The sequence below is a fragment of the Rhinatrema bivittatum genome, chromosome 8 (assembly GCF_901001135.1).
Source record: "Rhinatrema bivittatum chromosome 8, aRhiBiv1.1, whole genome shotgun sequence".
In the NCBI taxonomy this organism is placed as follows: Eukaryota; Metazoa; Chordata; class Amphibia; order Gymnophiona; family Rhinatrematidae; genus Rhinatrema; species Rhinatrema bivittatum.
The window spans coordinates 205287188-205314772 of NC_042622.1; the positions used below are offsets into that span (position 1 = coordinate 205287188).

At 46.8% G+C, this 27585-nt stretch overlaps 1 protein-coding gene across 1 annotated transcript in view; it reads left to right on the forward strand.

Annotated features, from left to right (window-relative positions):
* TMEM120A (transmembrane protein 120A) overlaps positions 1–19794 on the forward strand; it is an 84762-nt gene extending 64968 nt beyond the window's left edge. Inside the window, 4 exon segments of the mRNA XM_029612696.1 lie at positions 6927–7019; positions 17714–17778; positions 18495–18563; positions 19662–19794. Coding sequence (XP_029468556.1) covers positions 6927–7019; positions 17714–17778; positions 18495–18563; positions 19662–19775 — 341 coding nt within the window. The 3' untranslated portion in view covers positions 19776–19794.
* The last annotated feature ends 7791 nt before the right edge of the window (positions 19795–27585 follow it).

The window sequence follows — 27585 nt, forward strand, 5'->3', positions numbered from 1 at the left end:
CCCTTTGTTGCTCGGTCCTTCATTGCCGGACAGGGCAGAAAACTGGGGGTCCCGGTTCCCTTGCCCTGAAGGACGGACTGAGCCTGCCACCATTCTTCTTTAAGGGAAGTGTTTGTTTTATTGATTATTAAAGTTTTTTTTCTTAAAAAAGAAAGAAAGAAGTTAAGCAAAGGGAGCAAATATGGGTTGCCATGGGACGGCACGTTTTTACCCCGGCTCGTCTGCTCAAGCAATCGGGTGGCTCAGCTTTTATTCCCCGTTCCTCTGGCGGCTTTTCTGTTGTCGCTGCCCAACGCTGGATTTCATGCCGCATGGTTTGACTTGTGCGGCTGGTGGAGACGCACAATGGCAAATGCTCCCGGTGCCTCTCCGGTGGAGAGCGTGGCAGTGAATAAATTGGCCAGGCGCTGTGAGCCTGAGAGGCTCTCGCCAGTGTGGCAGCCCACGGACGATCCCTTCCCACTAGGCACAGGATCCGCAGCCAATCTTGTCCACATTTAGGGCTGCCACACGGGCCGCAGAGGGGGATGGGGATGGAGATGGGTAGTTCCCTCCTCCTTCATCTCTGGTGCTGAGGACCTCCAGGGGAGGTCCAGACACTGAGGGGCCTCTTTCAGGAAGTGAGGAGGACCCCCAGGAGGACTCAGATGCCTCCTCTACTTTTTCCTTTCCTCCTCGTTCCCACTTCAGAGGGTGTTAGCAGTTTTGGCTGCTCACGGCATCGGGGAGTACACAGAGATAGTCCTTGGGCAGACAACTGTCCTGGAACCAGTCCTTTTGAGGGTGAAGGTTGGGTAGAGATGGCTCATCCCAGGATGGAGGTGGAGCAAAATCCACCCAATGATGCAAGGCTGGTCCACTCCTTGGTTCCAGCGATAGGGGACTGGCTGGCTCTTTTCTACAAGGAGTGAACCAAGATCACGTCGGACTGGTGGGTCTTAAGAGTGATATAACAAGGTTATGCTTTAGAATTTGCTCAGCCACTAAGAGATTTGTTCCTTTCTCCCCGTGTACATACGAAGAAAAGAAGCTGGCAGTGTGAGAAACCATTTGTCATCTACGCAGGCTGGGAGCCATTGTTCCTGTCCCCCTGGAGGAGCAGGGACAGGCCGCTATTCCATTTATTTCACAGTTCCCAAGAAGGAGGGCACGTTCCATCCAGTCCTCGATTTAAAAAAGGTGAACGTGGCTCTGAAGGTTCCTCTGTTCTGAATGGAAACCCTGTGTTCGGTGTTTGCCTCGGTGCACAAGGGGGAGTACCTAGCGTCTCTGGATTTGACCGAAGTATACTTGCACATTGGAATCCGGCCCAATCATCAAAGATATCTGAGGTTCATGATTCTGGGAGAACATTTTCAGTTTTCGCCCTGCCCTTCAGTCTGGCGATGGCACCCAGGACTTTCACCAAGGTGATGGTCATGGTGGCAATGGCTTTCCGGATGGACGAGGTCTTGGTCCACCCCTATCTGGACAACTGGCTGATTCGGGCAAAGTCAGAAATCCTTTGTCGGAAGGCAGTGGACTTAGTCCTCTGGCGCCTGAGATCATTTGGATGGATAGTCAATCTGTCCAAGAGTCATCTTTTCCCTTCCCAGATTTTAGAATTCCTGGGGGCGCGTTTCGATACCAGGGTGGGAAAAGTATTTCTCACCGAAGAGCGGATTTCCAGATTGCAAGCTCAAGTTTGCAGATTGTTGGAGAGACAAGTACCAAAGTTCTGAGATTACTTGCAAGTTCTCGTGTCTGTGGCTTTCACCTTGGAGTTGGTTCTGTGAGCATTTGCTCATATGAGTCCTCTACAGTTGGCTTTACTATCTTGCTGGGACACATTGTCAGAGCAGTTTCAGCTACCTCTCCCACGTACGGCGTTTGCTTGGTCCAGTCTTTCATGATCGCTGCTTTCGGACAAGTTAAGACGAGGTGTGGACTTAGAGATCCCAATCTAGATGATAGTCACCACTGATGCCAGTCTCTCCCGTCGTGGAGCTGTGTGTTAGAACCAGTCTGTGCAAGGGCGGTGGTCGGCGGAGGAAGCCTTGTGGTCCATCAGTCATTTAGAGATGAGCCGTGCGTTTGGCTCTGCAGGCATTTCTGCCCCTGGTGAGGGGGAGGCCACTGAGAGTCTTTGTCGGACAATGCGACAACAGTGGCTTTATATCAACCGACAGGGGGACACCAAAAGTCGAGCAGTGGCTCAAGAAGCCCAGGATTTAATCAGCTGAGCAAAACAACATCTACAGCAGTTAGCAGCCTTCCACATAGCGGGCACGGACAACGTACAAGCGGATTTTCCTAGTTGGCAGCAGCTGCACCCCGGAGAGTGGGAGCTGTCAGAGGAAGTGATGTGCCTCATCAGTCACAGGGGGATCATGCCGTGCGTGGATCTAATGGCAACCTTCCACGATGCCAAGGCCCCGGGTTTCTTCAGTCAGCAAAGGGAAAGAGGAGCAGAAGGGGTAGATACCTTAGTTCTACCTTGGCAGACGGACATCCTTTTGTATGTGTTTCTGCCTTGGCCGTTAGTTGGCAAGATCTTGCAATGCACAGAGGTCCATCCAGGCGGCGTGATTCTCGCGGCACCAGAGTGGCCGAGGTGTCTGTGATTTGCAGACTTGATCAACCTAGCCGTGGACAATCCATTACAGCTAGCTCATCTGCCAAACCTAGTGCGTCAGGGTCCTGTTTGTTTAAATCAGGCAGATCGCTTTTGTCTAGTGACTTGGCTTTTGAGAGGGAGCGATTGAGGAATAAGGGATATTCGGAAGGGGTCATCACTACCCTGTTGCGGTCTAGGAAGATTTCCATGTCCCTGGCCTATATGAGAATATGGAGAATTTTTTTTGGGGGGGGGGTTTGTTTGTTTGTTTGTTTTTATTTATAGGTTTTCTGGCTACAGAAAACTTCTACATAATGCAAAAAAAAAAAAAAGGAAAAATCTAAGGAAATAAACAAAAAGCCACTTAGTATGGAGAGTTTTTGAGGCCTAGTGTATGGGGCAGAAGGTGGATCCTATGTGAGCCTCAGTAGTGTATATTTTGGCCTTCTTGCAGGAGGGTTTGGTAAAAGGTTTATCCTTTAATTCCCTCAGGGTTCAGGTGGTGGCTTTGGGCTATCTTCGAGGTAAGGTTCAAGGGGTGTATATGGCGGCACATCTGGACATTGTGCGTTTTTTCTATGGGGAGCGCAGCATTTGTGTCCTCCAGTTCAGAAGCCTTGTCCTTACTGGAACCTTAATGTAGTCCTTAAGAGCATGTGTGTGCCTCCGTTCGAACCTCTGAAACGAGCTACTATGAAGGACCTCACTTTGAAAGTGGTGTTTCTGGTGGCAATCTGTTCAGCTCACCGAATCTCCAAGCTTCAGGCCTTGTCATGAAGGGAGCCCTTTCTGAGAATTTCAGATGCAGAACAGTTTCTTCCTTTCTGCCGAAGGTGGTGATGTCATTCCACTTAAATCATTCAGTGGCGCTCCCATCCTTTCCAAGTTTGGATCCTATGACGCCTCAGGCTAAAGAGTTATGACGGTTAGATGTAAAGCGTGCTTTGTTGCAATACCTGAAGGTCGCGAACAGCTTCCGCTTGTCAGATCATCTTTTTGTGCTGTGGAGTGGTGCCAAAAAGCGTCAAGAGCCACGATTGCACGGTGGTTGAAAGAGGCTATTAGCTCCACATATATCCATCAAGGTCGCCCCATTCTGGAGGGGCTGCAGGCGCATTCTACCCGTTCTCAGGCTGCAGGCACATTCTACCCATTCTCAGGCGGCCTTCTGGGCCGAGTGTCAGCAAGTTTTGCCACAGGAGATCTGTAGAGTGGCTACTTGGAAATCATTGCTCACTTTTGCCAGGCATTACCATTTGGATGTCCAGGCCCCAGAGACCATGGGCTTTGATGAAAGTGAGCAGGACTCTCGCAGTCCCATCCTGTTTAGGGGAGCTTTGCTACATCCCAGGAGTCTGGACTGATCTGGGTACATACAGGGAAAGGAAAATTGGATCTTACCTGCTAATTTTCGGAGTCCCGCCCAGTTGAGGAAAGGGATAATTGTGGAGCCTGCTCGATCTGTTTTATTATGATTACTCTGAAGAATGGCACAGGTTTTTGTTAGTCCTGCACAGGGTTTTGTGTGGGCACGGTTTTCAGTTCCAGGTTTCCTCTTCCCACTGCTCATTCAGGGGAGATTAATTAATCAAGGTGTTGGTTTTGTTTGTTTCATTTCTGGCTTGGGTACAGTTCAATACTGAGGGACTGCAGGTGGCACCTCGTGTTAAGTGGCAGTGTCTGTAAAACTTCCTCTGTCTCCATCTGCTGGAGGGGAGGCAAATCCCAGGAGTCTGGACTGATCTGTGGTATTCCAGGAATGAAAATTAGCAGGTAAGAAACAATTTTCCTTTTGATATTTTGAATGACCACACTGGTGCATTTTACATAAAGAAGAAGAACTGAAAATTTTCCATCAAAATCTTTGCATTAAAAATGATTAAATTCACCTCAGCACAGAGCAGTAAGGGAACTCACAATTGCTATGCTCTTATTCATTAATCATAAATTAATGAATAAACACTGTGGGATAAACACTGTGGATCCATCAGGTCTAGAGGACGCGTATAAAGAGGAGGCAGCAAAACACTGCACGGAGCGGCAGTAGCCACAGAGGCATTCACAGAGCGGGATGCCAGTGGCCAGTGGTTGGTGTTCCACCTTCACGGAGCGGAAGGATGGAGGGCTGCCATCTCCAAATTAAAAAAACAAAACAAAAAAACACGGGTGGGTTCATGGGCTATAGGTATTACCAATTATTAGGCTTATTCAGTTACCAATTATTAGGCTTATTCAATATTTGTTGATAGTTAATGTGACCTTCAAGGCATACTTCACTTTCAATGCATATCCAGCATAGCTCCCTGCTTCAACGGCAAGGGAGAAGAAAAACTAATACTTTACGCATATCCAGCATATCCACGCATATCCAGCATATCCAGCATATCTTACTCTCTGCTTCAACGGCAGAGAGCTTTGCTGCCGCTTACCCAACTAATCAAGCTTGATATTTCACTTGGATGCAGCTCCATCACTGCTCTCTACATTAATAGTGGGGGTGAAAGGGAAATAGAACCTAAGGTTACTAAGAGCCAAGAGAAACAGATAAGTATGAGAAAAAAAGAAGTGTGAAGCTTGCTGGGCAGACTGGATGGGCCGATTGGTCTTCTTCTGCCGTCATTTTCTATGTTTCTATGTTTAAAACACCTCCTTTAAATAACTTGCAGTTTCTCTGTGCAAAGATTTGTGCCCATTACTGGGGGGCGGTAGGTGAAAACTAAAAGAGAAGTCCCAGGCTAGTGAACAGAGGTGGTAGTAGTAGAAGACTTGGCCAGTAGCCCAGTAAAAAGAGCCTCAGTTAAATCACTAGTGCTTGGTGGATTGTGGGCACAGGATGAGGGAGGGGACCAGGGCTTCTGATTTATTTATGTCTGCCCAGGTAATGGACGGATTTTTTTTCTCGCTTGGGATTTTATAAACAGGAAGAATGGGTTAACTCTCACGGCACTATCACATCTGCTTATTCTTAAAATTGCTGTGCCGACTGAGATGGATTTTTGGGCGAGCTCCGAGTTGGTAAAACCAAGCTTCTCCACTTTTCTTTCTCCTCTAAATCAATTTTCTGTGTAACTTTGTGACCTTGAGATACTAATGGTCGAACCTTCTCTGGAGCCAGGTTGGCACTGCAGGCTAGACCTCTGTGCTTCTTGCATGGTGGGGAAAGTTTAAAAAAAAAAAAAAAAAAGGCAAGCATGCTTTATCCAGGTTCTGAGCATAAATGTATAGCAGTATTTTATAAACTGTGCGGTGTTTGCTGCACAATTTATAGAATGCCATGTATCTCTGCCCTGAAAGTAAGCACATCTGTTTCATTTCAGCTGAAAAATCACCTACATTTAGGAGCCTAAAGCTGAGGAGGCTGACTTCCCAAAGCATTTAAACTCCTAAATTGGCCTGTTTTGGTATTTATTTCAAACTTTACTTCTGCAGAGCTCCTAAATTTCCTCTAGTTTCAATAAGCCCCTACATTTCGAATCCTAAAAAGGTCGAGGATCCTATTCAGACATAGTCCAGATAGCAAAGTTAGCCAGATTATTGCAAAAAAATAAAAAGTTTTTCATTTTATTAAAGATTTTCAAACAAGCGTTTACTATCAACATCTTGACTATTCCCCCTGCTTCAACTCTCCCCCCACCCCCCCCAATCTCCCATTGTTTGTTGCTCAAAGAGTCTCAAGCTGTACAGCCAGATAAACGTATCCGGCTAACTTTGGAAGTATATTTAATAGTACAACCACACTATTGAATATAGCCGGCTAACTTTAGGACAGCTCTTTGGTTCAACCTCAACTCCTCCCAGTTACATCCCTGGAATGCCCCTAACTTATTGGGCTAAATTCTAGCCGGGTAAGTGGCCACATATTAATTATCTAGTTAACTTCTGAGTTAGCCGGCTAAATGCTTCTGAATATGGACTTCTAAGTGGCTGCGGGGATGGAGTTAGGGTGGGGAAAACAGTTGGGAGCTTAGCACTGATTTTCAGTACTAAGCAAATGAATATAAGAATGGTTTTTATGGCTTGGCAGTTTTCTGGATTATGATCTTATGCCCATGTAAATAGGCACACATCTGTGGGACCATTTTACCATACATGTTCTAATAACTCACTTTTACATCCCCTTGTGCCTCTGACATGGCAGCTGCAGCTGTGGTTCAATGAACACTTAATCCACTTTCCAATTTAGGCCAAGAGTAACTCTCTGGACATGTCTAGACAATTCGATGGGGGCCATCACCTCTTCAGAGCTGCATCTTTTCTTCCTTCAGTACTTGTGGTGAAAAGCTCCCCCTCTCTCTCTCTCTCTCTCTCTCCCTCTCTGCGGCTGCTCCAGGTTTTGTCCAGTTCCTCCAGTACTATTACCAGAGCGGCTGTCTCTACCGGCTGAGGACACTAGGGGAGAGGCACACCATGGATCTGACAGTTGGTAAGTGGCAAACCGTTCCTGTCCTACTTGATTGGGCTCATTGGCAATGGCGAGAAGAGGTCGAGGGGAAGTGGCTGCATAATTACATAGCTACTGCACAGGAAGTAGATGCTTCACCCAGAGTCGGGGGGATTCCCCCATCCTGGTGTGGGATGATGAATTCTGGAGATCTTTTTCGGCTTTTAGGTGGAAAAACATTACCATAATGAAGGGTGTTATAGGGGGTGGTGTTCTGTATTTGGATGTCACATAGAGAGCTGTTTTAGCTAGCAAGAAGTCCCCAGGGTAAAGTGTCCTGCTGTATCACTGCCTAAGAACTTTCAGTACAAGGTAAGCCAGAGAGAGTTAAACATTGTGCATTTGTAGCTAATTCCTCAACAGTGACAAAAAAAAACTCCTTTTCTGACTTCACATCTTGTCATCTGCTTAAAATGTGGAAAAATGCTAACCAAGGGCTTAACTGCATCTTTGTACCCACTGAGTGTTCGTGACCTCACTTTCGTCACTAAGGAGAATGGCTGATATGCAGGCGTGGGGGACTAAGTTCATTCCTTCCTGAGCTCTGAGTCTCATTTGCACAGCTTCGTGCAACCCTGTATAAGTGTACACAGGATTACAGCAAAAATGGTTCATCCAAGCCACAATGTGCAAATGTATTCCAGTGGGGGAACTTTTCAGAAATGCAGGACTGTCCCAAACCTGGGGATCCAACTTAAGGCATGTGTTGGAGATCCGGCTTTGTGAATTGTATTTTCAGAACAGTAGAGAGGGTAAGCACCTCCTATACCCATGACCTTCACCCTCCTCACAGCCTCAGCACTGAATCCCTGCGGAGAGGGTAAGCACCTCCCATACCCATGACCTTCACCCTCCCATCCCCATGACCTTCACCTCCTCACAGTCCCAGCACTGAATCCCTGGGGAGAGGGTAAGCACCTCCCATCCCCATGACCTTCACCTCCTCACAGTCCCAGCGCTAAATCCCTGGGGAGAGGGTAAGCACCTCCCACACCCATGACCTTCACCTCCTCACAGCCCCAGCGCTGAATCCCTGGGGAGAGGGTAAGCACCTCCCAACCCCATGACCTTCACCTCCTCACAGTCCCAGCGCTGAATCCCTGGGGAGAGGGTAAGCACCTCCCATACCCATGACCTTCACCCTCCCATCCCCATGACCTTCATCTCCCAACCCCATGACCTTCACCTCCCAACCCCATGAACTTCACCTCCTCACAGTCCCAGCACTGAATCCCTGGGGAGAGGGTAAGCACCTCCCATCCCCATGACCTTCACCTCCCATCCCCATGACCTTCACCTCCTCACAGCCCCAGCGCTGAATCCCTGGGGAGAGGGTAAGCACCTCCCATCCCCATGACCTTCACCTCCTCACAGCCCCAGCGCTGAATCCCTGGGGAGAGGGTAAGCACCTCCCATCCCCATGACCTTCACCTCCTCACAGTCCCAGCACTGAATCCCTGGGGAGAGGGTAAGCACCTCCCATCCCCATGACCTTCACCCTCCTCACAGTCCCAGCGCTGAATCCCTGGGGAGAGGGTAAGCACCTCCCATCCCCATGACCTTCACCCTCCTCACAGTCCCAGCACTGAATCCCTGGGGAGAGGGTAAGCACCTCCCATACCCATGACCTTCACCCTCCCATCCCCATGACCTTCACCCTCCTCACAGTCCCAGCACTGAATCCCTGGGGAGAGGGTAAGCACCTCCCATCCCCATGACCTTCACCCTCCTCACAGTCCCAGCACTGAATCCCTGGGGAGAGGGTAAGCACCTCCCATCCCCATGACCTTCACCTCCTCACAGTCCCAGCACTGAATCCCTGGGGAGAGGGTAAGCACCTCCCAACCCCATGACCTTCACCTCCTCACAGCCCCAGCACTGAATCCCTGGGGAGAGGGTAAGCACCTCCCATCCCCCATGACCTTCACCTCCTCACAGTCCCAGCACTGAATCCCTGGAGAGAGGGTAAGCACCTCCCATCCCCATGACCTTCACCTCCCATCCCCCATGACCTTCACCTCCTCACAGCCCCAGCACTGAGTCCCTGGAGAGAGGGTAAGCACCTCCCATACCCATGACCTTCCTCAGCACTGTGTTACTGGGGATAGGGAAGGTGCTTCCCATACCTGTGACCTTCACCCTCCTCGCAGCTCTTGTGGACTGTAATAAGTTTAGCTGTATCAAGACTCTTCACCTTAGAAAGAAAACTAAAGTATCACTTGACAATATCTTCTGACATTTTTAAGATGAATAGTAAATGGTACATTCTAAATATTAGTTTAGGTAACAAACACATGGAATTTATCTCCAAGTTTGTGGGGAATTTTATCAATTGTTTTTATTGATTTGTAAAGAGAAGCAGAGCCAACAATTACAATCATAACGTAAGAATAAAGCTATGAAACAGCCAGTGTCCAACACAGCTAAGCATCACGTATAAGTGACTTCTCCAGTATCCATCTGTGGTTTAGCATTGATTCCAGAGACCACAGGGGGGGGTGGCCTGCCCCGGTCTGCAAGTCGGATGGCAAAAGAGTGAGATTCTTTCTGGTGCAGTGTCTGGGGTATAAATCCTCCCCCCAGCAAATCTCCTCCCTTTGGCCTCAATCACCCCCACCCCTCAGTCATTACCGCCTTCCCACATAAGGTTCCCTACTGGGCTCTCGCTGCTCCGGCCCTGGCCCTTCCTTCATTTCTTTCCTGGTGGGGCCTGCAACCTCAGATCGTGAGAGGAGGGGGCTCTGTCTCATGACTGCATCTCTGCGACTCCGTTTTCTGTTTCAGTATAACGCATGTGGTGACTGCAGTTTTTTTAAAACCTTTTTCTCTGTCCTTTTTTGCTTTTTTTTTTTTTTTTTTTTCCTGGTACGTTCTGTATGGGTTAAATGTTTTTTTTTAATATAATTAATATTTTATTATAACCACAATCATAAAAAAACAAACCAGTATAAGTAGCAACACATGTTCATCAAAGTACCCTTAGGCATAGTCAAAATGTATGGAGAAAGATTTGCAACACCATACGAGCCAAGAGAAAAGAAAAATGTGTCTAACATAAATGTGCTGCACTCAAAAGTGTTTAAACCAATACATAGTATGCCAACATAAAAATGAAAACATGCTTATAATAAAGCTAGCACTGCTCCGTGTGTGTTTCTGAATTAATTAACCCCCCCCCCCCCCGTACTTTTAAACTTATTAAGCAGAAATATAGAGGCCCATCACAAATAGCATAACTATACAGAGGATTGGGAAAAGAGGAAAAGTTAGAGCCAACTCTTATATTGAAGCCAGAAATCTAGACCTCATGAGACAGGAGTATCCAAATCCACATTGCTTGCCTCTTTCCAATGAACACAAGGAGCCCAAGTCTTTTTAAAATGATCAGTGTGTTTCTTTTTAAACGCCGTGATCTTGCCCAGCCGATAGAACTGATCTAATCATGGCTTCAGGGCCGCACGATGAGGCATTCTATGTGAACGCCACGGCCGAGCAAGCTCACCCCCGAGCTGTCACAATAACTTGCCATGCTGGCTTTTGTTGAAATTTGTCTCCATGTGGAATTGGAGCACTCGAAAGAGCCTGTAGGAGGATGTAAGTTAATTGATAAGTTTAAGATCATATGTCACCACTGAGAGACCTTCCGCCAGTACCTCTGAATAGGAGGGCAGTCCCACCAAAGATGAAAGAGAGAGCCTAGACCAAAACAGCCCTTCCAGCACCTGTCTGAGGCCGAGGGGGAAAAACGTATGCAAACTTTCAGGCGCGTAATACCATCATAATAGAACTTTCTACCCATTTTCAATGAGATTAGCCAATATAAGACCCTTCCCAGTAACCATAAATATATCTCTGCATTCATCCTTGTGTAATTCGTATCCCAGGCCATTATGTGCGCTGGTTTAGATGGAAGGGCACGGTTTAAAAGCATATATATCTTGGACAGAACTTTTGAAATTTTGTTTTGAGTATCTTTACATTGACTCAGACATAGAGACCCCCTTCGATAGACTAGCCGTTATCTGAGAGCTTAGCATCAAATGTCTCAATTGCAGGTAGGCAAAGACTTCAGCAACCAGTAAATTATATGTATGTTGCAATTCTGGATATTCCAGAAAGCCATTCATGGCCCTACTCATGTTCCCACCGAAGAATGCCTCGCTGTTTCCATAAGGAAAAGGAAAGAGACGAGAATCATAGCATACATAAAGCATTGTGATAAAGATTATTATAGCACTTCGCTATATGTTCAGTCAGATGTATCCACCATTTCGCCCACACGAGAAGCATATTTTGCAAAGAAGGGAGAACTGCATCCATGGCCCTCCAAGTCTTTTTAGGTTGCCAGGCCAGAGTTGATTAAAGGCATTAATCGTATTATTGCCTGTTCCTAGGTCACCCAGGGTTTCTGGATGCCAATTTTATGCCATTCTACAATTGCCCTAAAATGAGAAGCTGCATGATACCAAGTGAGATTAGGAACCCCTAAACCCCCCTGTCGTTTAAATTGAAAAAGGACCTGCTTTGCTACCCTAGGGGATTTCCCTTCCAAATAAACTGCCTCACTTGTTTCAACCCGGTATCATGCACTACTATGGGAAGTGTTTGGAATAAATAGCTGATTCTAGGCAGAACATTCATCTTTACAGTAGCTATTGTGCCTAGCCACAAAATATATCATCTATCCCATTCTTCCAAATCTTTATAGATGTGTGCTAATAATGGAAGATAGTTAAGCTGAAATAGGTCCAATCGTATACCAATATATACCCCTAAATATTTTATTTTGTGGGACACCCATTTAAAAGGAAATTAGGCCTGTAGTAATCCCGCTTGTGAAGGGGGAATCATTATGTTTAAAATCTCCAACGTCTCCCAATTAATTGTGAACCCAGATACTGAAATGGGTCATTTCATCAGTGGTTTCTCCTAGAGAAATAGAGGGATTGGACAAGATAAAGAGGACGTCGTCCACAAATAAGGATAATTTTGATGAAAATGCCCCAATATTGAAACCTAAAATTTTAGGATTAGCTCTTATTTTAGGTGTGAAGGGCTCTAAAAAAAAATAGCAAAAAGCAAGGGAGATAAGACAACCTTGCCTCGTACCTCGACCCACAGAAAACAGATCTGGATTACTCCCGTTGTCCTTTAATACAAGCTTTAGGAGCTTCATAAAGCTTTCTGAGCCATTGGATAAAGTAAGTCCCAAAGTGTATCTTCTCTAGCATCTTAAAGAAAGTGGGCCAATGCACCAAATCAAATGCTTTTTCAGCGTCTACAGTGAGAAAGGGATGCTTCTGTTGACGAGCCCACCACATGATGTCCATAATCTTGCAGTCATTATCAGAGGCCATCTGACCTGGGATAAAACCTGCCTGATCAAAGTGTATAATAGGCTCAACCAGTTTATATCCTCTATCAGCTAGAATTTTAGCCATAATTTTCAAGTCTATATTAATGCGAGAAATGGGGGCAATAAGACCCACATGCCTATAGGATCACGGCCCGGTTTGGCTAATATGGTAATGCCAACCAAGTTAGAATTTTGCAGGAGCTTGTATTCCCCTCTGAAAGAATTAAACATTCTAGTTAAGGGAGGAACAAGACCTTCAGAAAATTTCTGATAGAATCTGGCCATAAAGCCATCCAGGCCTGGAGATTTGCCGGGTTTAAGCTTCTTGATTGCAAGAGTAACTTCTGAGTGCATTATACCTCTATCGAGGCCAAGGCGCTGTGCTTCAGATAATGTGGGTAAAGAGATATCATTTAGAAAGTCATTAATCACGTCCAAGTCGAAATTTGAGTTAGCTCTGTAGAGTTCGCGGAGGAACCGTTGTTGAATATCTCTATTGGTAGTCAGTAAATTACCCTGCTCATCCTTGATTTTGACCACATTATTTTGTACCATTTTCCCTTATAATTTATTGGCTAATAATTTGCCTGCCTTGTCCCACCCTCAAAATGGGTTTGATGCACTAATTCTCGGCAATGAGCTGTTAAGGCAGAATCCATCTCAGCTAATTTTGTTCTGCAAGAATCCAATTGTTGCAATTCACAAATAGTGTCCTCTTATAAGATTTTTTTTAAGGATGTTATTTGGTCCATCAATACCTTCCTATCCTTTTCCACCAATTTTTCATGTAAGTGGCCCTTACTATCAAGTGTCCCCGCAGCACTTCTTTTAGGGAAACCCAAACCACTACAGGGGACACATCCTGGGATTCATTGGTTGCTAAATAATCCTGGATATTAGCCTGTAATTGCAAAGTAAAATCCTCATTCTCTAACACGCTTTCATTCAGCCTCCAGTACAGTTGACCTTTATCATAATTATGGAAGAATGTAGTCAATTGGACAGAGGCATGGTCAGACCATGTAATAGGTTCGATGTCGACCGATGTCACTCTATTAACTATCCCTTTATCCAATAGCAATAAGTTAATGCAAAAATAAGATTTGTGAGAACAGGAAAAGTAAGAATAATTACTCGACCTGGGAAAACAGGACCTCCATCTATCAATGATATTCTCCCTAGAAAGGAGCACTTTAAGACTATGTCGACTAGTCTGGGAATCCGAGGAGGATCCAAAAGAATTATCCAATTCGGGGTTTAAAGTAACATTGAAGTCGCCCCCTGTAATTAAATGATCCTCCACCTTCACCCCGAGAGCCTCACCCAGAGCCTGAAAAAAAATAAACTTTGCTTGAAATTAGGAGCATAGACTGAAACAAGGGTGTACGTCTCTCCTCCTACCAAAATCACCAATATGAGGAACCTGCCTCCAGGCTCGCTCTAGCAACATTTGTATTCAGATAAAATCCTTTCTTATCAGAATGCCACCCTGGTATATTTTAGAATCCTTTGAACAGGCTGCCAAAATTGCAATGGGAAAGTGTCAGAATGCTTCAGATGCTTATACCTGGTTTTTAAATGTGTTTCTTGTAACGTCGCTCTCGCAATCTGCAGTCTATTCAAATCAGAATACAAAAGACGCCTCTTTCTGCTGGCGTCAGGCCTTTAACATTCAGAGAGAACATTTTGAAAGAAGCTATAGTACTGTGGAAAAAAAATAAGCCTCCAAAAATAACCCCCCCAACAATAGTACATGTCCCATGTCCTGCTGCTAAAGCAATTTCACCCACACATCTCGAAACATCAGCATACCCTCTATAGCAATCCCCCCTCCATTCCTCGTAGAAAAAAAAATAGACAATTGAATCTCTTCCCCTCTCTCCCGACCCTCAATCCATGTCCCACTGGGATCTGCCTCTACCAACTCATAGACCCAGAATCAGCACTGGAGGAATAGTCATGAGAACTATCAAGCTCCCAGCCCAGTGGGATGCACATACTGAGTACATGAAAGCAAGCAAAAGAAAAACAAGCTAACTTTCTTGCAGTAAATAGAGTCTCAGGGAATTGAAAGTCAACTAGATTTGCCAACTAGAAAAGATATAGATAGCAAACCACCATAACAAGAGCAGAGTCTCAGAAAAGCGAAATGTCCTTAGATGACATGGAGCCCTCCGAATTCCGTCTCAGCCTTCTACTGCCCTTTCCGACTCGCAACCAGCGTCGAGAATCATCTTTCTGCTGGGTGGAGACCTGCGGACGCGCTGTGGGTTCAATATCTGTAAAACCGGAATCCAGTAGAGCCGCAATAGTCTCTTCTACTGATTTCACACAATGAGATGTACCCTTGATGGGAAAACCAGAGGCCAAAAGGGTATAGTCACCTGTAAGGGATATTTACCTTCCGAAGCAGCCCAGTCACCACACGCATCTCTTGTCACTTGCGTACTGTAGTTTGCGAAAGGTCTGCAAAGAGTGAGATGTGCCCCATTTCCAGATTGCCTGCCTTCGAGCCAAAGTGTAGATCCTTTCTTTGACAGCATAACTGTGAAAACATACTATAATATCATGAGGTCTATTCACCAGCTTCTGACCTAGAGAGCGGTGAGCCCTCTCCAATTTTATTTCCAAATGTTGGGATTGTTCACTCTGTTTGAAAGAAGCCAGGATGGTCTGACACAATTGTAGTATTACGCCCTCACAATCTTGAAACTCAAGAACTCCTCTGATGTGCAAATTACTCTGACGAGACCTATTTTCAAGGTCTTCGAGTTTATGGGAGAGAGATGAGTATTCCAGTTGCAGAGATTTGTGGTCACTTCACAGGCGATTTAGCTCTCTGGCTTTGAGAGTTAGCTCTAGTTTCAGACTCATCCAGCCATCGCCCTAATTCAGAAATGTCCTCCTTAATTTCACCCAACAGATCCATTACCTCCTGTTTATAGTTTTTAATATCTTGGCACACGTCGCAAAACCAGCTACAAAATTCTGCGTGAGTGGGGAGATCAAAGTCAGTAAAGGAAGGCGTGCCATCCAGGCCTACTTCACTGTCTGTGCCATCACTCGTTGCCGTCTTGTCGGTGTCGGCCTCCTGGCTTGACTCTGATTTATGGTATGAAAACTTGCGGAAATTAACCGATTTCCTCTTCACTGACATTGGCAGGCTTTAAGAGGCAAGTCTAGGAAATTGCAGGGAGAAAACGCTCACAGATGCCTGAGATATCTGCTAGAATCGCCCACATGGCGTAGGAGCTCCCATTTAGGCAGCCAATAGTCCCGATGTCATTTCCTCCTGTATGGGTTAATTTGTTCATTATCTTTAGTTGGTGCTGCCTCTGACTTCCAGTGTAACTCAATTTAGTTTCACCAATATTAGTGTTACACTAATAAAATTTGTTGAGGTTTTTGTTACACAAAATGAAGGAAGGAAAATGCAATGGACACAAAACGTATTCTGTGAGTAACTGTGATTCCAAAATATTTCTATCAGTCTTAATTTCATGTCAGATTTCTCAGTGGACTGACCATTCCTTACCATATGCATAAAAGACTGTCGATCAGCTTCATACCTTGGACACTTTTCTCCTCCCCTATAGTCTTGCTAAACAACTTTTGGTGAATAAAAAAGGGGAGACGGTTTTACCCATGGAAATGGGCTCTGATTATAGCCACTCTGTATGTGAGTGTTTCCGTTACACTTCTTCTTTTTTCCCTCATAGTACAAACTTGATCCTATGGCTCGGGGAGGACAGAGAATGGAACTTCAGGCATAATGTACAGAGAAAGCAGCTACAGATCTTTTTTTAACCTGGAACAGTAATCAAAGCAAAACTACTGGTGCAGCTTTGATTACTGATACACAAACCCTGCAGATAAAAAAAGTACCCTCAGAATTAGCATCAACGTACCTGGTTATAATTTACCCAGCAATAAGTAACTGTTTAACATCCGTTATCTCCCTGCATGGATTCCTGGTTCTTGATGTACCCACCTCTAAATCCCCATGTTTCTTTTCCTTTTCATGTTTATGTTGTGTATCTGTGTGCTTTTTTTCTAGTGCAGCCACTATTGTAATAGGTGATATTTGTCTGCTTTTGTAAATATTGCTAAAAGGATCTGATTTTATGGACTGTCTAAGTGCCAGTGTTATGTGCTGCCATCCAAAGGACTAGAGTTTGATCCCCAGGTCAGGATTTCCAGCTAGGACTTAGATTGGAGGGTACTGCGGAGATGGCATTTACAGCCACTGGGAGAAGGAGACCAACCCTTGGTGAATGGTGACACCTAGAGGCCAGATTTGGGGGCCTGTGCTTGCATGGCCCTAGCTCAGGACTGAACTAAGTGAATTATGAGAGGTTTGTAAAGCAAGAGATAAACCCCAGACAGTTGTGAATTAAGGTTTGTGGGACCTAAATCCGAGCCAAGGATTCCCATTGAGCTGGCAGCCCAAAATAGCAGAAGGAAATGGATGAACAAAAAAAAAAAATCTTATCATGCTCACCTCTTATTTGTTTCTAAGACTTTTTTAAAGCAATCACATGGGTTGATGATTAAAAGGAAATTGGGGACCCATTTATGTAGATGGGTTCTGCTGCTATTTTATGTCTGTAGGGAAAAGCTTAACAGGGCAAAAAAAAAAAACCTCACCAGGAGCATCCAGAGCATATGGCTTGGATGTCCTGGTCGTGACTGCTATATATAAAGAAATTCAATAGGGCATGTGACGTGATGGGATGATTATCAACGACTATTACAATTGCAATTATGCGAAGGCGGCTATGATGTGGACAGGGTAGTTAACCTTTCAACTTCACTCCCTCCCTAGTTTTTCTAGAGCAGAAAACCTTCGCTCTCTCAGGAAACCTCTTGGTGGTGAATGCTGCAGGAAACACTCCCAATCTGGGCGAGAGTGAGGGGAGCTCAGGACAGGAAAGCAAGCCACAGGTGTGAGTGTGGCCCCGTGAGGTGGAAGAATAAAAACGGAAGGAGATTGAAAACCGATGGCAATAGATAGATAGGATTAAAGGAAAAAGACCCAGGCAAAATGTGGAGTGAAGAGGTACCAAAGACCAAATAAAACACAGCAAGGAATTGAGAGAAATACAGACACAATGAAAGATAGGAACGGCTAGAGAAGTGGATAGAGGAGGACAATGAAATTTGAGACTAGATTGAAGAAAAAAAAAAAAACCAGGGACCAACAGAGATGGGGGGCTGATCTCAGGAGATTAAACCAGAGGTTCCCAGATGTGCCGAGCTGTGCAAGTGGTGTTCTGGCAGCAGGTCATTAGAGAAACATATCCCTTTTATTCTCTTGCAGAGGGGTTTCAGTCCTGGATGTGGCGGGGTCTCACTTTCCTGCTGCCATTCCTCTTCTTTGGACAGGTGAGTACAGGCCGCAGCCTTTACCCGCCAGGTCTAGTGGCAGGATGTCTCCCCCTGCTGGGAAGGCAGGCGGGAGGAGGTAGTGCTGGTGAAAACCGAATGCTGCTCAGGATGGGGAGGAAAGGGTCTTTGTCTGAGTACAGTGAGAGTGACAGGGTGAGAGCCGTAGCTTCCTCCTCCGGCGTCTCCCTGTATCCCCAGGGCAGGCAGCAGACGTTGTTCTAGGAGTTTGGATGTAGACTTCCTATCCCCTCTCCGACTGAGTGTTGCCTTCAGAATGAAATATAATATAATGTAACTGATTGGGGGGAGCCCCAAGAGAGACCACTGACCACAAGGCAGGGAAACCTTTTTATACCTCTCTAGTGGTTCAGGAATGCTAATTACACTCTCTGAGATCCCATCGTTCTGGGCCACTAAAAAAAAATAGCAGTGAGGCTGTTCCAGTGGCTCAGTGTTTACAGCTCTATGGCCTGAGGAGGTCAGGGAGGGAGAGAAGGGGTGGGGTGGCTGCTTCACCAGTGGCGCTTCTTGGCCCAAGAAGCATCAGTCGTCAGGTTACCTTCAGAGAGGCCCCGCTTCAGCCCTGGGGCTTGCAAGAGGGCAGCACTTTAAGCTGGTATGGTTGCCCCGGCTGCTGCAGAGGGGCCACAGTGTTGGGACACAATAAGACAGGGAACCTGACTTTTTGTTTTTTTGTTTGTTTGCTTTTACAGTTCTGGCAACTTTTCAATGCAGTCACTCTCTTTAATCTGGCCATGCACCCTGAATGCAAAGAGTGGCAGGTAAGGGAATCGGCTCCTCACAGAAACAAAGCTCCTCATGTGCTTAGCGCTTTTATTACTTGAGAAGCAACCTATATGCAGTCACACCCCCCGCTGAAAGTGGGAGGAGTAATGTCAGTAAGCAGTTCCACTTGAAGCACAGGGAGATGGCGAGTCAGTGGCAGAGCTGGGATCGGACCCTTAGATACTGAAAGAGAGCAACGGGCCCAGGGTCGCACAGCCAGTCAGGGCCGCGATGGGATTCGAAGCTGCTGGGACTGCCCTCGCTCGTGGCGCAGTACGCTGAGCACTAAACCAGCCGGCGCAGCGGGAGAGATCGCCGGAGCTAATCGCAGCCATCTTTTAGCAGGATCAGATTGGAGTCTTATTTGTTTGTTTGTTTGTTTTTATATACCGGTGTTCGATTTACATGTCACATCGGCTTACATATAACTTGAAGGCGCAGGAAGCAAGGTATTTCCTTTTGTCAGGTACAGGGAACGACTAGAGAACTGTAACAAGAGTAAAAAACAGTATAAATAATAGCAATAAACAATAAATAACATTTGATATACGGTGCATCGAAGACAGTACCAAGGGAATTATGTTGCATACAGCGTGACGGAGTGGAAGATATGTATTAAGGGGAGCATAATGGCTATTGAATGGAAGGAAGACAATTCATAGGTGTGGTAGTGTAGGTGCTGTTTACCCTGACTGCTGGGTTAGGGCCTGGTTCGGGGTTGGTTCGTGTTTGTTGTTGGGAAAGCTTTGCGGAATAGCCATGTTTTAAGATCTTTCTGTGGGGAGTTTGTTCCATAGGGTGGGGCCGGCAAGTGAAAGTGTTCGTTCCCTTGTTGATATCCATTGAGCGGCTTTAGGGGGCGGTGTTTGTGGAAGGGCCAGAGTTAGAGGAGCAAACATTCCCTGTGGGCATATGGAGGTGAAGGGGGGGGGGGGGGGGTCAGCCAGTTGGCTTTGTCCTTGTGGAGGATTTTTGTGAATGATGGCTAGGAGTCTTGTACTGTATTCTCTGAGGGATGGGTAGCCAGTGTAGGTCTTTGAGGATGGGTGTGATGTGGTCTTACAGCGCATCCTCTTTTCCCCACCCCCTCCCAGGTGATCATGTGCAGCCTGACCTTCCTCCTCCACTTTCTGGGTAACTTCTTCACCACGCTGAGGGTCGTCCACCAGAAGTTCCAGACTCAGGCTCAAAGCAAAAAGGACAACTAAAATAAAGGGAATAACAGAAGCACGTGCCTCTCTCGCTCTCTCTCCCCCCTACACCCCCCCCTCCCTCGATTGGCTGAGATGAGCCTCCTCCCCTTATTCTTATTCCTCAGAACATGTCCTGTGGCTACCAGCAGCAGGAAGACCGAACCAGTTCAGATTGCTGAGATGAGAAACCTTTATGGTAGTGCCTGCCAGCCTGGGCCGGGCATTGGTAAAATGATTGAACCTCACGCCGGGGCAGCACAAGAATAGGACCACAGCTGTCCAGCTGCTGTTTGCTCCTGTCCCTGGAACCCATAGCAGCCCTCCAGTCCAGTGCTCCATGGTATTGTAACCAATGCCCGACTTCAGTTTTTGATTTTTGGCCCCATTGCTTGCAGCAATGAAGAGGTGGGTGAGGAAGTCCGTGACCCAATCGGAGCGCCCTGTGTGAGAGCAGCACCCAGCGAAGGCCCCACCTTCCATGCCCGGTGTCATTCTGATTAAAAGGTCACCGTGAATCTTAGTCAAACGTGAAAGTGAATGCCACATGGTATGACTGGCGCAGGGAAATACCCCAAAAACAAGAAGGAAGTCGGTCTAAGAAAGCCGTGAGGAATGAAACAAGGAGCAGCCGAAGGTCCTCAAAAAATATATTTATTAGAGATCAATAATCCTTGACTGCACTCCTTCGGCTACTCCTTGTTTCATTCTTCATGGCGCGGGGAAATGCCTCTTTCTCCAAGCTGTGTCTGAGGTGTGAGAAAGCAGTGCCTGTGTCATGCTGCCGTGAGTAAAACCCGTCTCCTTTCCACGGTGCTGTACCTGTGGGTTAGGTGTTAATACCTGTGCAGGGAAGGGCTGCAGTAGAGCGATGGTACTTGGAGGCAGGCGTGGGCTGCAGGGCTTTAACCCCTATTTTATTTGCCACCAGGCTGGCGCCATTCCTCATCCTTCAGAATGTGGATTTTAGGGGTAACTCCCCCACCCTCATTAAACTGCAGGGGGAAAAAAGTAGGACACTCAAAGGCCTTTATCGGAAAGATTAATTAATCTAAATGTGATCCAAATGCAGAAAAACTGATCATGAGGGAGTAGACGAGCTGCAGGCAGAAGGGAATAAAATCAGTGACTGGTGGAGGGGGAAAGGGTTGAAGTGTTTAGGGCTAGACTAGAAGTCCAAAGTGAGGAGAAGGAAGAGGGACACTGAGGATGCGAGAGGGGCATCATGGACGTGTGGCTAAGTGTGGGAAGAGGGCATAGGGGGAAGGGAGCCCTGCAGTGAGCAGAGACTGCTTAAGAGTCCCACGCGTTCTTCAGAGGAGAATATTTGGAAAGTGATTGCTGCAGGCAAAATCCTTTTTATCCACATGGAGCATCGTGTTGAAAACTGCTCACCTTTAATGCAGTACAAGGGTACATGGTCTGCATTATCAGGAGCTGTTATCCCAGGCGAGGGAAAAAATACATAGGGAGGCCGATATTCAGCGCCACTTAGCCAGCTTAGTGGCAGCTACTGCTCATGTGCCTATGTTCAGCAGTTACCATTTTGCTGGCTCAGTCACTTATGTGGCTCAGTAGATGGCTGGATAGGTCAGGACGAGCAATGGGCATAGCAGGGTGGCGCTGCTTATCCGGTAAACTTAGCCAGATAAGTGCTGATATTCGGACTTATCTGATTAAGTTAATAGGATAACTTAGACTTACCTGGGTAAGGGGAGATAGATACACAGATATTGAGCCAAGCTACTAAATAGCCCATGTTGGCAGGATGAGGCTTTTCCGGCCTAGCTTAAATCTTCAGGTTTGACGATCGGGCCTGTAGATTTTATTTTCAAATCGATGCTGGTTAATTTCCTTTCCATTTTTTTCTTGCACGAGAAGCAGGTGCAGATACCTTGGTACCCCTAACAATGATCAAAGCAAAAACTGCAGGCCTACGTTTGCTTTGATTATTGTTACAAACCCTGTAGATATTTGCACCACTGCAGGCAGTTTGATTCTTGCCCTCCTGGCAGCCAGTTACTGAATTGGAGTAGCACTCTTAAAGGCCTAAGAGTAGTGCCCTTTCCCATCTCTGCCTGGTGAGAGAATCCCAACATTAGGTCAGCCTGGTAACCAAAGAGTCCAGGAGGGAGAGAGAGAGTGGGGCAAAAGCCTTAATAAATCAATAAGTACCCGAGAAAAGTCTCATGCAGTGTGCATGGCAGAGTGGTGCTGCTTCCGACTATCCACCCCAGAGGCGGCGGCATAGCTGTGGCCGTATCAAACTGGAAAGCATATTGTGCATTGTGAGGGGGGGGGCTCAAATTGGTCCTTGAGCGCCCCCCCCTCGCCACCTCCCTGCTCAGTCATGGTTTCAGGCTGTCCCTAATGAATATACTTAACATATTTGCATATACAGGAAGCAGTCCTGGAAGGGAGAGCTGGGGCATGGCTCCTGAGCAAGGAAGGTGAAGCCTGAGCTGCATGAGGTGACAGGCGATATAAAATAAGGGAAAAAATCCAATGCCCTGGGAATGAAGACTCCTGATTCTGGACCCCACCCCCCTTCCTCCAAAAAACGAACATTTGACCGTGGGTTAGACTTGACGCGAGTTCGACCATTGAGCCAAATTAACAGATATTAGTCAACCTTTTAAGAATGCACAGCAAAGGAGTCACCCCCTTTTCATACCCTTCCCATTATTCTGCCAGATGCCTTTAAAATATGTAAGGCTCTTACTAGTATCAGTGACGTTTTCCAAAGTACATGGAGCCTCTAAGGCCCCTGAAATTATGGGAAGAGCTGTCTGACTCAGAAATGTTAGAGGCAATTTTCAAAACTGCAAGAAGGTAAAAAAAAGTCTGGGTACTTTTATCCACAGATTTTCTAAAAGTAGGTGTGTACTTTCCCTTTGAAAATTGCTACCTGCAGAGGTTTGCACCTGCTTTTTCTGTGGCTTCTTTTTCCAGCTAAATCAACTTGCATAGTTTGGGGGGGACCCCATGCCTGTTACTTCCCCCAACCTGACCCCACCCTGGGAATGCCACCACAAAATACAGGAAAAATAATCATGCCCATACTTTTCCTGTACGTACTCAGATCAGTCCAGACTCCTGGGATTTGCCTCCCTCCAGCAGATGGAGACAGAGTTTTGCTGACACTGCCACATATCCTGGCGTACCACCTGCAGTTCCTTAGTATTTCTCTGTCTCCAGCAGATGGTGGAGGTGTAAAACCTGCAGTCTGGAAATTAGTTTAAAAAAGAAAAGCTAGAGAGGGAAAAGGAAAGAAGAGGATTTCCTCCCAGAAGGTTGGCAGGTCCTGGGGGACCATCCCTTCTGGTTCTGAGGTGGACGAGCAGGGGGTTGGGGACCCTTATTTGGTTCGGTCATTTTGCCACTGGGGGTAGATAACTGATGGGGCCAGTTCCCTCACCCCCAGGAGGACGTCCAGAGCCTGCTGCCCAACTTCAGGGAAGTGTCCTTATTATTTGAAAGTATTAAAAAAAAAAAAAAAAGGGTTTCCTTTTCATTTTTTGTTACATCGCTCGAGGGGGCAGATCGCAGGCACCTGGGTTACGATGGCTCGCGCTTCTTTTTTTTTTTTTTTTTCCTTTCTTGGTGTCCTCGGAGTGGCTGTCAGGGTGTGCAATCGAGCAGGCAGGAGCTGTGCCATGTAGCAGCTGGTGCTCTGCTGTCCCGAACCAGCATTTGTTCCCGTTGCCTCTCCAGGGCAGAGGGCAGCTCGAGAACTCCTGAAAAAGTGTCAGGGGAGGCATCATGAGACCGCAGGGCTTGTGGGTGATGCCGACGCAGCAGCAGGCCCTTTCCCGGTTAGTGTAGGAACAGTGGCCATTTTGGCTTCCCTTGCAGCTGCCTCTGAAGCTGCGGGGGGGGGGGGGGGGGGGAGGGAATCTCCCTCCACAACTGTCCCTGGCCGATCGGAGGGCCAGGGGCCCTCGAGCCTCTGTTGGGGGAAGATGAGGATGTCCTGGGGGAGGAGACTGATGATCCTGCAGTTTTTTTCTTCCGATTGTGTTCTGCTGCATAAGGCGTGTCTTGCCAGGAAGGCTGCGGGGCGTCGTTTTTCCAGGCAAGAGGGTCTGCGACCTAGGAAGAGATCCAAAATTTTGTAGGTCATTGGTGTGACCAGGATTCAGTGAGTTCTGGGTAAGGCTGCACATTCAGATACTGTGGACGAGGCCTCGGGATTCGGAGGAGGAACCTCCAGTAGAGGACGCTTCTGAGGCAGATTCTTCTCTGGAAGGACAAGATCCAGACGAGGGGTAGGGTCAAGCCCCAAATGTTGAAGGGGATGATCCGAAGGTGGTTTGTCTTTTCCACAAGGGAAAACTGTGGCCCCCTGATTTCCTGTGTTCTTAAGGAGCTGAGAAATAAGGTTCCACAAGAAGAATCTGATCAGGAAGAGGTGGACCCAGTTATGGATGGCTTAAGAGCTCCAGCAAAAGCATTCCCCTTCCATAAATCAGTGAAGAAATTAATGGTTAGGGAGTGGGACATGCCAGAGACTGGTTTGAAGGTTGGTAGAGCAATGGATAAATTATATCCTTTACTGGAGGACCCGTTTGAATTGTTGAGGCTGCCAAAAATAAATGCCTCAGTGTCTGTGGTCATGAAGAAAACAACCAGTCCAGTGGCTGGTTCTGCAGCTCTTAAAGATATGCAAGACAGGAAGTTAGAAGTCCATCTCAAAAAGATCTTTGAGGTGTCTGCCCTGGGGTTTCGTGCTGCAGTTTGTAGCAATTTTATGCTTAGTGCGGTCTGCACTGGGTACAGCAGCAGCAGGCTGACCCAGCGATGTCAATGTCAGAGGCAAAGCAGGCCGAGCAGGTGGAAGCCATGGTGGCCTATGGAGCAGATGCATTATATGACCTCATCAGAACGTCCTCCAGGACTAAGATGTCAGCAGTCTCGGCCAGGTGACTCCTTTGGTTGAGGAACTGGTCGGTGGATGTTTGGTCTAAATCTCAGGGGCGTTACCTTTTAAAGAGAAACTGCTTTTCAGAGAGGACTTAGAGGAACTCATAAAGCATCTGCATGAGAATAAAAAACAGGTGAATCGGTGGTTTTGGCAGAATAGGGCTGTGGGAGGAGCCCAGAGACAAGGCACTGGGAGGCAGTTCTGAAATCAGTCCTTTCAAGGCCGAAAGCCAAACAGAGATGGATCCGGTCAGGGGCCGTCTGGATCTGAGGCCGGCTCACTCCTCAGTGCTGGCCATGGGGGGGGGGTCGGTTGACTTTTTTCTATGAGGAGTGGGCCAGGAGCACGACAGATCAATGGGTCCTAAGTTTGATAAGACAAGGTTACGCTTTAGAATTTGCTTGTCTGCTAAAGGACTTGTTCATGGTCTCTCCTTGCACTTCCATAAACAAAAGGCAAGTGGTACAGGAAACCATCAGTCGCTTACAGATGCTAGGAGCCATTGTTCCTGTCCCTGTAGAGAATGGGGATGGGGAGGTATTCCATTTATTTTGTGGTCCCAAAGAAGGAAGGGACCTTCTGCCTGCTTTTGGTTTTAAAAAAGGTGAATGTGGCTCTCAAAGTTCCCCATTTTCAGATAGAGACCCTGCGCTCTGAGGGTGAAGGGTTTGGCCTCACTAGATTTGACCGAAGCATACTTACACATAGCAATCAAGCCAGATCATCAGAGATTCCTGAGGTTCATGATTCTCAGGATACATTTTCAATTTTGCGCCCTTCCATTCGGTTTGGCGACTGCTCTGAAGACCTTCACCAAAGTGATGGCCATAGTGGCGGCGGCTCTCAGGAAGGAGGGCATTCTAGTTCACCCGTATCTGGACGACTGGCTTATTCAAGCAAAGTCGGAGGTTCTTTGCGGACAAGCAGTAGCATTGGTACTGCAGCGGTTAAGATCTCTGGGTTGGGTAGTAAATCTGTCGAAAGGTTATCTTACCCCAACTCAGATGTTGGAGTTCCTGGGAGCACGTTTCGACACCAGGATCAGGAAAGTGTTTCTCACCAGGGAATGCATTTGCAGACTGCAGAGGCAGGTTCACAGCTTGTTGGAGAGTGCGGTTCCTAGGGTTGGGATTACCTGCAAGTTCTCATTTCCATGGCTTCCATATTGGAATTGGTTCCTTTAGGCATTTGCTCATATGAGTCCTCTGCAGAGGGTGTTGCCTTCCCAGTGGAATCCGTTGTCAGAACAGTTTCATCTCCCGCTGCCTCTTACAGAGCTGGCCAGGTCCAGTCTCTTATTTTGGCTTGGTCGGGTCCATTTAGGATGGGGTGGAGGTTCTGAATTGGATAGTAGTCACCACCAATGCCAGTCTCTCCAGATGGGGAGCTATATGCCAGACTCAGTCAGCACAGGACCAGTGGTCAACAGAGGAGGCATTGTGGTCTATCAATCGCTTAGAGACAAGAGTAGTGCAGTTCATGTTGTGTGCCTTTCTACCTCTCTTACACGGGCCGTCGGTAAGGATTTTGTCAGACAATGTGACAACAGTGGCTTACCTCAACCAACAGGGTGGTATCAAGAGTCAGGCGGTGGCTCAGGAGTTAATCCCTATGGAATACTCTTCCCCCCATCCTGCGCCTTGAACCATGCTCCATTAAATTCAAGAAGAAATTAAAAACCTGGTTATTCAAACGTGCCTACCCAGAATAGGACCTTATTTTCTTGCGCCCCCCTGGTCTGCTTCCCCAAGGTACTGCACATTAAGCCTCTACTTAAGTCTCTTCTGAGTTACCTCTTGTTGTTTTAACTATTCCTTCCATGCTGTTCTCTATTTATCCCCCCTCCTAGTTACGCTCCCTTGTTATTATGTAATTTCTGTTCTGCTGTTTATTATGAACCGGCATGATGTCCCTACTAATACCGGTATATAAAAGATGTTAAATAAATAGGCTAGGCAGAGCAACATCTGGAATTATTGGTGGCTTCTCACATAGCCAGGATAGACATTATGCAAGCAGATTTTCTCAGTCATCAACAGCTGGATCGCAGGGAGTGGGAAACGTCAAAGGAAGCAATGTGGCTTATCCATCGCAAATGGGGCATGCCTCACATTGACTTGATGGCAACTCAAAAGGAAAACCAAGGCTCCACGTCTTCAGTTGCAGAAGAGAATGTGGAGCAGAAGGGGTCGATGCCTTAGTGCTCCTATGGCCACAAGGGGTTCTCCTGTATGTATTTCCGCTGTGGGCAAAGTGTTACAGTGAATAGAGATTCATCCGGGAGAGGTGATTGTCATGGTACTGGAGTGGCCTCGGTGGCCATGGTTTGCGGATTTGATCAATATAGCAGTGGATGGCCCACTATGTCTTGCCCATCTTCCAAACCTTCTGCACCAAGGTCCCATATTTTCCGATCAGGCAGCCTGCTTTTGTCTCATGGCTTGGCTTTTGAGAGGAAGCGTTTAAGATGGAAAGGTTATCCCGAGGATGACACTTCCATTCTGGTGCAAGCTAGGAAGTCTTCAATATCCTTAGCTTATGTGAGGGTGTGGAAAGTTTTTGAAACTTGGTGCGCAGAGCAGGGGGTTAAACCTACTCAACTGTCTGTGGTGTACATTTTGATCTTCTTACGACGAGGGTTGGTGAAGGGTTTGGCCTTTACCTCCCTCAGAGTCCAGGTGGCGGCTTGGGCTATCTTAGAGGCAAGGTGCAGGGAGCAGCCCTAGCTGCACATTCAGATGTGATGTGTTTTCTCCAGGGGCTGAATCATTTGCGCCTCCGGTGCAGAAGTTGTGTTCCCCCAGAGCCTTAACTTGGTTCTCAAGGGGATGTGTGTGGCTCTGTTTGAGCCACTTAGAAGAGAAACTTTGAAAAATCCTATCTTAAAGGTTGTTTTTTTGGTGG